The sequence below is a fragment of the Cricetulus griseus genome, chromosome 7, assembly GCF_003668045.3.
Source record: "Cricetulus griseus strain 17A/GY chromosome 7, alternate assembly CriGri-PICRH-1.0, whole genome shotgun sequence".
Classification (NCBI taxonomy): domain Eukaryota; kingdom Metazoa; phylum Chordata; class Mammalia; order Rodentia; family Cricetidae; genus Cricetulus; species Cricetulus griseus.
This window is the reverse complement of record NC_048600.1, coordinates 115,319,998-115,331,019: the sequence shown is the minus strand read 5'-3', so window position 1 is coordinate 115,331,019 and position 11,022 is coordinate 115,319,998. Positions and strand designations below refer to the sequence as shown.

At 42.7% G+C, this 11,022-nt stretch overlaps 1 protein-coding gene across 1 annotated transcript; it reads right to left on the bottom strand.

The window, feature by feature from the left end:
- Window positions 1–6,008: 6,008 nt before the first annotated feature.
- On the bottom strand, window positions 6,009–7,304 carry Gjc1 (gap junction protein gamma 1). The gene has a single exon (NM_001246786.1). It carries the CDS (start codon window positions 7,301–7,303, stop codon window positions 6,113–6,115), a length of 1,191 nt encoding a protein of 396 aa, NP_001233715.1. The 5' UTR covers window position 7,304; the 3' UTR covers window positions 6,009–6,112.
- Between the last annotated feature and the right edge of the window lie 3,718 nt (window positions 7,305–11,022).

Sequence of the window (11,022 nt, the reverse complement as noted above, 5' to 3'; positions counted from 1 at the left end):
CATCCCTCTCTCTCTTTCACTATGGCCCACACTGCCAAGTCTTTCTTCCACACTGCCAAGTCTTTTTTCCTATCACTTATACTTCTCGAGTCATAAAGTAACAATCTGCTAGAGAGAACTTTGGCGGTGGTAGGGACTTAACATACTTATTGCATGTAAATTATACTAGAACTAAAAAGCTTTAGACGAAGCATGGTGGCATGCACCTATAACCCCAGCTTCTCACTGTGGGCAACTCAGTAAGAATGTGTCTCAACATGAAATAAATATAGGGGGACAGGTGTGAAAGTCAGTGGTGAAAACCTTGCTTAACATGGGTTCAAACCTTTTTTAGAAACTCTAGGGGGAGGATTAGGGATAAACCTGTGACAAAATGCATTCCTGGCAAGACTATGACCCCGAGTTCTAGCCTCAGCACTAAAAATGAACCACTCATTTTAAAGCAAAACCAATCACCCAGAAAACTGATTATTCTGATTACAGGAGACTGAAATAGGCCTAAGACACCTGTATATAATAGATTATCAATGTCCAGTCCCACCTTCCTCCTGCACCCATGTAACCATTTCCACCTCCGATAGCTAAGGGCCATAGGCATGAAAAACACAGGGACAAGGGAGATGGCTCAGTGGGTGAAGGGCTTGCTGGGCAAGCATGCAGACTTGCCTACAGATCCCTAACACACCCCAAAAAGGCTGGGTGCAGCTGCGTATCTGTAACCTCAGTGTTGGGGGACAGAGAGAGACAGATCCTGGGGACTTACTGGCCTCCTGCCTAGTCAAAACTCAAAATCCAGGTTCAATAAGAGACCTTGTCACAAAAAATAACATAATAGAAAAGGACACTTGACATTGTCCTATGGTCTCTACATGTAAGATCACATATAAGCATAGGAACACAGTACACTCAGATACAAAGTACACGATCATTAAGCAAACCTTTTAATATCTTGAAGATGGTTTTAAACAACTCAGGCTCATGGATTGTGATATCACTATCTTCTCTAGGTATGTCTCGTCGGACAGCAAATCTACCAAAGACCCATTTTTAAAGCAGAGTCAATGACTTAACTGCCAACAGCTTTAAATGGCTCACAAGTTTATTACCAAATATGGCTGGCTGACTAGTTTACAGTCTGCTGCCGAGGGTGGGGCTCTGTGTGCAACCAGTCAACTCTCCTGTGTCTGCTCTCAGGGAACCAAGAGTATTGCTGGAGACTGATCTCCACTCTCTCACCCTCCTCTTTCTAAGGAGGATTAGCCCTCTGCCGCCGCCGCCTCTTACAAAATGTCTATGAATCAAAGGGACCCAAAGATGGGAGTCCGTTCTCAGTTCCTCACAGCCTTGCCTTATTTTGCCCAAGGTGACCTATTCCTCCCAGTGTGTGGCACAAATATACCAATCCACTTAAGAGACCTAGAGGAGCTCCAGCCCTGCCATGAAAAAGGGCCTCCTTGGAGTCCAACTGTGTAGTAAGAAACCTTTCTACTCATCTATTCCCACACTTGCAGAATGAGGATGAGATCCTTTTCTTACATCAGTTTTCTGTGTTAGCCATTAAGCTCTTTGGGTACAATTCTCTACAAATCATGAGGGTAAACAACTGGGTGGCATCTCCTGACACCCTGGCTGTCAACCGCTTAGCTTTCTGGGAGGATGAGCAGGTCACAGAGGAATCGTCTATGTTGTATTTGGAACTAACTAAACCACCCCCAGAGACCAAGACCCGAAGGCACATTGCTTATCTCTGACAAGGAAAGTTTACAGATTACACAGAACAAACTGGCAATGGGTGATTATTGGCACTAACACAGGTTACTCCTTAGCTGTATATGCAACATCCCAGCTTCACACCACATGACATTAGACTGCTCACAAACAGCTGACTCTAAATTTAAGTTATCTTAAAAACAAAGTCCTTTGGGGCTGGAGAGATGGCTCAGAAGTTAAGGGCACTGGCTGCTCTTCCAGAGGACCTGAGAGTGGCTCACAACCATCTTTAGTGGGATCAGATACCCTCTTCTAGTATGCAGGCAGGCGTACATGCAGACAGTACCTGAATACATAAAATAAATCTTAGAAAAATGTTTTTCTTCATAACTGGAAAAGACCTTTGATTTACAAACAGGAATTAAAGGATGTAACATATTTGCCTTTTACTGAAGCTGGCTGGTATAAAATATATCAGCTTCCATACATGTTATTTTTAGAAGTAGACCACCTCTCAAAAGACAGAAGCATAAAACATGCACACATAGAAATTGGACATGCAAATCAGAGGTCCAACAGGAGTAAATCATTCTTGCTTTAAATGAATCTTCCAAGCCCTTGTAGATGGCCACGACATGAAGAGCTCCAAAGCACCTCAGCACCTCAGCATCACAAACAGTTTGACCATGGTTTTGAAGGTCCAAGATCAGACATATCCAATTAATAATGGTTATTTTTGTTTGCAGTCCTGCTCCCCAAACCTGGTGGTTGAATCCAGGGTCTCATGCATGGCAGACAAACATTTCACCCAAGCTGGAACTCCAGACCCAACAGTTGTTTTTGTTTTTTGAAATCACCTTTGATCTTTCCCAATTTCCTGCTGAGTAACAGTTAAGATGCTTAATCCTGGGATTCCCTCCATTTAAACAGGAAGACACAGCTATATGTGGTGCCAAAGGCCTTTAATCCCAATCCTCTAAAAGATGGTTATGTCCAAACCTTGACATGTAGGCACTGTTTTAGAAGGCCATGTTGGTATTCTGGCCCTGGGATCAAACCCAGGCATACTAAACAGGTGCTGCCACCAACCTAACACACCCTCAAGCTCCAAAGTTCATTCTTATCGAGAGTAAATAATCTTATAGGTTAAAAAAAATCACTAAAAGAATATTTCAGTTGAAATAAATACCTGTGGTTTTAAATTAACAAGTGCAGCAGTCATGATGGTGTACACCTGCAATCCAAGCACTTGAGAGGCCAAGGCATGATGACTCCTGCTGCATTTGAGGCCAGCCAGGACTATACAACAAGACCCTGTCTCAAAAACCAAAACTGGGGGTCGGGGGAGGTAACAGGAAGAGAACGACAGAAGAAAAGAAAATAGGCAAAGGTAAATCATAAGCAAAGACAAAGTGGGCAAAGACAGTAACGTTACTTTAGGGGCATGCCTCATCCATCCTCCTACCTGTACTAAGAAAAGTAAGCCTGCTTTTAGTTTTGTTTGTTTTTCAAGAGGGTTTTCTCTGGTTGTAACCCTGGCTGTCCTGGAACTCAAGAGATCTGCCTGCTTCTGCCTCCCAAGTGCTGGGACTGAAGGCGTGCAGTGCACCACTACTGCCCGGCAGAGCCTGCTCTTCTACACATCCCTTCTGACTACAAGCTTTTGGCAGAACCAGGTGTAGGCACACCTCTGAATCAGTGCTGCAGCAGTCTGGGAAACAAGCTCATCAGGACTCCACCCTGATGCTAGTGTGTGAAGGACCCAACACTTGACTGCCATTTGCTAAAGACACTTTTTATAGATTCTCAACAGATTCAGCCAGACACCAACACAATTGTTTCATTCTTTCTTTTTTGAAAGTGTGACTTCTTTCTTTTTAAAGGTACATTTATTATTATTTTATGTGTATGAGTATTTTGCCTACCTGCGCGTCCGTGTACCACATGCATGCAGTATCTGCAGAAGCTAAAAGGCGGCGTCAGATCCCCTGGACCTGAAGTTACTAGTTGTGAACCGCCATGTGGACACTGGGCTTTGAATGCATCCTCTGGAAGAGCAGCCATCCCTCCAGCCCCAGGATCATTTTTCTTAATGTAGGCCCATAAAATATGAGGAAAAGTCTGTATTCAAAAGCTGAAATATGCTACAAAGGCATTGGGAGTTGGGAAACCCTTGTCATGATCAAAACTCTACCAAGAGGGTAAAAATAAACTTTACAGTGTATGCACAAGGTGGTGACCCAGAGTAGCTTCCTGTAGACTTTGACAAGCTGAAGAATTAGCGAGACAAGAATATAATGGGTCAAGACGAAACACCAGGGGCACTGGTAGGAACCAGTGGACGCTCCTGGCACCAAGTGTCTTTGCCTAGTTCTTTTTGGCATTTCTGCTTGACTCCTTCCCTCATCGATCTGATTCCCAACCTTTGCGCTGGCAGCCCACTCTGTTGTCCTTTAGGCTCTGGGCAGATGCTGGGAGTGTGTGTGCTCGTTTTCTGTCCTTCAGTTAAGAATCTGCTGAATGAGCTAGCAATTCAAGAACTGGGTTATCTCAGCTAGACTTCGATGGTTAAAACCTTGCCTGTCTTATTAGAATTATATGCATTTCCTTATAAATGGGTTTGAAAGGACTGTATGTCTATTAATTGCTCATGATACACAAAAATACATTAGTTTTTGAAAAGTCCCCTTTAGCTTTCTAAAAGGTTAGAGATGATGAGGATCTACTCCAGGGTAAAACTTAAAGATCTTTTAAAAGGCAAATGTAAATAAATAAATACCTAAGAGATAAGGTGGGCTTGGGGAAGAGACAGGCAGCAGCAAAGTCAAGTGAGCACACACAGGGTACTGTCCAGTGTTCTAAATAACAGAGGATCGACATTTCAAACCAAGAAGCAGAATTTCAAAATGAGAGGTGGTTTGCAGAAACTTTCTATTAGAAAGAGCAAGACACCCACATAAAATGCTCACTGCTGGACCAAAAGCTCTGCTTACTTTACTAGGCTGTGTGCAGAAACTTGGCACTTAGACAAACCATGAGTGTGACAGGAGGGACAAAGCTCTCCAATGTGGTGGCAAAACACTGCAAATTACTAGTTTTATGAACATTAATCCTTGCCATTAACAATGGCAATCCTTAGCATTAACATATACTAACAGGGAATAAATACCAAACTCATCCTGAAGAATGGCCACTCATACAGAAAACCACATTGGCAAACATGGGTGAACCATTCACATTTCACACCAAACTATTAAAATAAAGCATATGGATTTAGGCTTTTTGCCATTTTCAGTACAAGTAGCTTTGAGTATTCTTAATCAAAGAGAGAATTTTTGCTTCTATTTCTTTTTTTTGTTTTGTTTTGTTTTTTCGAGACAGGGTTTCTCTGTGTAGCTTTGGAGCCTATCCTGGCAGCTTCTATTTCTAATGTTAACAAATATAGAAAATATTCACGACAGTTTCTTCAGAAACCAAAGAGTCTCGTTTCTGGACAGAGACTCCGGGCAAGTGGACCAGCTTTACACTTAACTTACTATCAGGGCTCATTCTCCAGGCATGCTTTGCTTACATCATACCACTGTCTCATCTGTCAGTGCCCCACACTGCTACCTGACCAGGAACATCTCTGCTTATCAGTCTTTGAGAAGAACTTAAGTCAGACACATCATCAAAGCACATAGCAGTCATGCTGGGTGTTTAAAGGAAACCTTAGTGACTAATTTACTTACTTTGGAAACATTTTCCAAGAATGACAACAACTCTGGTCACAGGAAGGAGATTCCAAGCTCTCTCGGGTGGAAGAAAGATCTCAACCTCTTTCTAATAGGGATCTTCTTCCAAAGACTTGAAAACTGGTATTTTTCCCTCAGTTTTCCTATGTATCTTAAATGTTTCCCAAAACACGAGAGGCACTTTTATTAAGTGTAGCATCTACAACTCTAATCACAAGGTAACATTTGCTAAACAAAGTAATAACACTAGCTTTTAACAGGCATTATTTACAAGGATTTTCCCCTTTAATATAAAAAAGCATAACTACAGCAGTCCAATGTACAAATACAAAAAAAGTTATCATACTAAAAAAAAAATGTACCATAATACTGTACATACAAAAACTGTTCAACAGAATGATTTAAATATATCTGTTCTTCTCTGGATCTGGAAGACACAACGTAAAGTTCTGCAACTGTATTATTGCTGAGAACATGTGCCTGGAACACTGTGTTTCCCTCTCCCCACTCATCACAGCTCCACCTTCAGAGTCCCCTGAGTTTGGATCACGAGCCAACAGCATCCCTGAAGATAACCAGAGCCAAATGTTTACTCAATGGAAGTCATTATTCAGCGAGTCGCTGCTTACCATAAACTATGAAAACCCAAGGTTTAAGCCCAACCAAGATTAAATCCAGACGGAGGTCTTCCCATCCCCTGATTTGCTACTAATACTGCTTTTGTTGGACCCCGATTTGGACCCCACTTTGGCCTTCTTTTCCCGAGGACCATGGGGGTTATTTTGGTGATGGTAGGCCTGGATTGCTAGATCCAAGCGTTCCTGAGCCATCCTGATCTCCCGTTGCAGAGTCTCCAGATCAGCCGGGAGATGCTCCTCATGGCTGCCGTACTGCTGTTCCTGGGCGATATTGGCTTTGTTTTGCTTGTAGGCAATCTTAGCGTTGGACAACTCGGTGTACTGGATTTGATCTGGTTTGACAGCAATGTTATAGCCAGGGGGAGCAGATGGTGTATTCCAAGTGAAAGGATAATTATAAGCACCCGGATCGTCAAGCTCCCTCCTTTTACTGTTCAGTGAGTCTCGAATGGTCCCAAACCCTAAATGAAGCATCTCCCAAATGTTAAGCAGTAGGCAGAGGCCTGTAACACCATACATTATCAGGAGGAAGATGGTCTTTTCAGTGGGTCTAGAAATAAAGCAGTCTATCTTGTGAGGACAAGGAAGTCTGCTGCACACATAAAATGGGTGGACTTGAAAACCATACAGGAAATACTGTCCTATCAGAAAGCCCACCTCAAACACAGTCCTGGCCAGCAGCTGCAACACATAGATTTTCATGAGCCCATCCTCCCGAATTCGCCTTCTGCCATCATGCTTAGGTTTTGGTTGGCTCTGCTCTTTATTTTCTTTCTCACTCTCTAACTCCATTTCTGGATACATCATAGGATCCTCTTCATGGTCCTCTTCCGTTTCTTCCAGAGCCCGGTGCTGCTTCCAACGCATGGCATAGGGTTTGCTCCGAGCTGCCTTCTTGTCTGCTTCACCATGCTCCATTTTGGCAATCTTATGAATAGCATATCCCAGGTACATCACAGAGGGAGTTGCAACCAGGATGATCTGGAACACCCAGAAGCGCACGTGGGAGAGCGGTGCGAAGGCATCATAGCAGACGTTCTCACATCCCGGCTGCTCTGTGTTGCACACAAATTTGCTTTGTTCATCATAGTAGATAGACTCTCCTCCCACAGCAGTCAGGACAATTCGAAAGACAATCAGCACAGTGAGCCAGATCTTCCCTACAAATGTTGAATGGTTGTGGATCTCCTCTAGCAGGCGAGTCAGGAAGCTCCAACTCATGGTGATGGAATTGGTTTGCCCTGGTATATGGAAAAGTACCAAGTAGGGGGAAATCAACAAATGCTAAAAATAGTTTCCTATTTTGGTGCCTGACCCCAACAAATAATCAAACCTTAACACTGTAAATTTTAATTCATAGTATTTCTAGGGACTCGCAGTAGAACAAATGTTAGAATATAATCACACCTCACCCTAACAGCTTTAGGAGAGACAATACACCTGACTCCATGTCTGGACATAGGTCTTTTTGATTTCATATTTTATTGAGATTTATTTCTCAGATGCAGTATTGTGTTTTTTTACATATATCAGTGTGTTATGGGACATCTAGACATTATACACTTCTGGTTCAGCCACAGAGTTGCCACTGAGAACATAAAAGGGACCCTTGGGCTGGACTCCATTGTGAAGAGGCAATTTATTAGAAAGCTTAAATTTTAGACCAGTTAACAAAAATGTTAAAGTAATTAAAGAAGTCAGGAGTGGTGGCACATGCCTTTAATCCCAATACTTGAGAGGCAGAGGCAGGTGGATCTCTGTGAATTCATAGCTAGCCTGGTCTACAAAATTTGTTCTATGACAGCCAGAGATACATAGTGAGACCCTCCCTGTCTCAAAAAAATTTTTCCAAAGTAATTACAGAATTATAGCTGTCAATAACTGGCAATGATGAACACTAACAGAGAAAGGAATCAAGGAATAATTTCTGCTAGGCCACACAACAGAGCAAACCCTGGTTTTACTTTAAAAAGCCCACAACTGAAGCCCTTATAACAAATATCATCTTTAAAAAAAAGATATATTTATTATGTATATAGTATTCAGTATTCGTGTATGCCTCCAGGCCAGAAGAGAGCACCAGATCTCATTACGGATGGTTGTGAGCCACCAGGTGGGTGCTAGGAAATGAACTCAGGACAATGATAGATATAAAAAAAAAAGTATGCTAAACTGATCTATGAGAGCAGCAAATCCAACTGGTAGGCAGACCCAGGAAAAAGCAGCATATTTTCAGTTTTTTGAGACAAGGTCTCATTATGTAGCTCTGGCTGTCCTGGAACTCAGCATGTAGACCAGGCTGGCCTCAAACTCACCTTCCCAGTGCTGGAATTGAAGGCATGCACCACCATTCTGGGCTCTTATTTTTGATTTGTTTTGTTCTTCAGAGGATCAAATGTTGCCTAGGCTAACCTTTGAACTCAAGATCTTCCCACCTCAGCCTTAGAATGCTGGGATTACAGGTGTTTGCCACCATACCCATCTTTAAAAACAGCATTTTAAAGGAAAATTTTATTCCAAGATAGTCACATCTATGCCTAGAATCTGTCACATGCTGAACCCCTAATATAGCATTTGACGAAAAGCCCACCTGCATTTTCAACCCTTCTTTCCTCTCCCACTGCACTTGAAGAGTATGGTAATCATCACCAAACTTACCTGTTATCCAGAACTTCTGTCAACCAAAACCTTCTTTCAGAAATGGTATTTTGTTTGCTACTTTCCCAAATTCTCTCTGGAAGGGAAAAAGAAAAGGGCAGGTCATCAGCTTCCTCCCACAGAAAACAATGAATCACTAATGTGTCATTTTCAGGAAGAAACAAAGTTTTCTGTGTGCTACAGGAGTCACTCAGAATGAGATGGAAACAGGCTTGACTGTGAACACCACTCTTGTCTCCTCTCAAAATAAGTGACAGGAGAAATTAACAGTGACCTCAAAGTTTTTAACTCATGAGGCTCTATGAAAACCTGATGGGGGCTGGAGAGATAATGACTCAGTGGTTAAGAGCACTGGCTGTTCTTTCAGAGGACCTGGGTTCAATTCTTAGCACCCAACATGGCAGCTCACAACTGTCTGTAACTCTAGTTCCAGGGGATCCAATGCAATGTCCACTTTTGGCCTCTGCAGGTACCAGGAGTGTGTATAGTACACATATACACCTAAGGCAAAATGAATAAAATTAATTCAAAACTAAGAAAACCTAATGGGAAAATGAGTAATTTGTGAAAATTAAAAAATGCTGGGCATGGTGGCTTATAACTTTAATCCCAGCATTTGGAAGAGGGAGGTAGAGGCAGGCAGATCCCTTAGAATTCCAGGCCAACCAGGGTTAAAAGTGAAACTGGCTAAAAACAAACAAAAACACACCACCAATGAACTTTGACAACTACAGCAGAAAAAAAAAAAAAAAAAAGCAGCATAGCAAGGTTAAAGCAGGCTACCAACATCCCTGTCTCTGTTGCAGCCAACACTTCTCACTAGGATTGGAGCAGCCAAGTAGGAGCAAGCTGTTCAGCTGAAACACCCAACAGCTGGCTCAGTCACTGGAACACCAGTCTCCACAGGAAGTGATTTACAGATCCAATGGCTCACAAAGTCAGAGAAAGAAAACACCTGGACTGTGATTAAAACCAAAACAAAGTGAGCTTGGAAAACAAAACTATGTGAATTTAAGGCCGGTCGGTCCAGGGTCCAGACAGGTTTCCACAGCAAGCTCCAGGTTAGCTGGCTACATAGTAAGACTGTGTAGACAACAAAATAATCAACAACAGAGCAAACCAATGTAGGAGAATTTAGTGTCCACTGTCAAGCTCTGTAACTCTCAAATGTCACATATGGCACCAACTTTGTTCATTACTATCATTTTAACAAATAAATTTAAGACAATTGCTGAGGGTGGGCCTATTGGCCCATAACCTTTAATCTCAGCACCCAGGAGGCAGAGGCAGGCAGATCTCCCAGAGTTTGAGGTCAGCCTGGTTTATGTAGTGTAGTCAGGCCTGCAAAGTGAGACACGGTCTCAAAAACAAAAATCCCTGAATGTTCATGGTAATTTAACCAGAACTAAGGGTTTTGTTGTTTAAAGATAAAGGAAAAAGTTGAGTGGTGGTGGCACATGCCTTTTGATCCCGGCACTCAGGAGGCAGAGGCAGACCAGCCTGATCTGCATAGTGAGTTCTAGGACAGCCAGGACTGCTACACAGAGAAACCCTATTTCGAAAAACATAACAAAAAAAGATATAGGGGAAAAACTTAAAAGAAAAAAAGCTAAAATTATTTGTCAAAATTTGTACATGAAGAGCTGACACACAAAGCCAAACTAGTGGAATGGCCTATTATCTCTGAACTCAGGAGACCGGGCAGGATGATAAAGAGTTCAGGACTGGGGGGATGGAGAGATGGTGCAGTGGTTTAGACAGGCGCTGCTTCCACAGAGGGCTCAGGTTTAATTTTGCAGTCTCTATATAGTGGCTCACAATCATCTGCAACTTCAGTTCCAAGGGAAATCAACACCCTCTTCTGGCCTCCCCTCCCCCCACCATGCATACATGCTGTGCACACACATATAAGCACACAAAACACTTATCCATATAAAACAAACAACACACAAAAATAGTCCAGAACTAGAACCCCGCATGCTTTTAATCCCAGCACTTGGGAGGCAGAAGTAGGTGGGATCTATAAATTCTTCACGATGAGTTCCAGGACAGCCTGGGCTGCATAGAGGGACCCTGCCTGAAAAAGAACGTGCAGGGGTGATTAGGACTAGCCTGGGCTATACAGGAAACCCTCGAAGAACCAACAGGCACATGGTACTAAAGTTATGAGCCAGCCTGCTGCCTGCCTCCTTGCATCTCACTCAATAAACAGTTTTAAAAAAAGAGAGAGAGAGAATGTGACACAAAAAGATGTCACCACACATCTTCGAGTTGACTCAGCT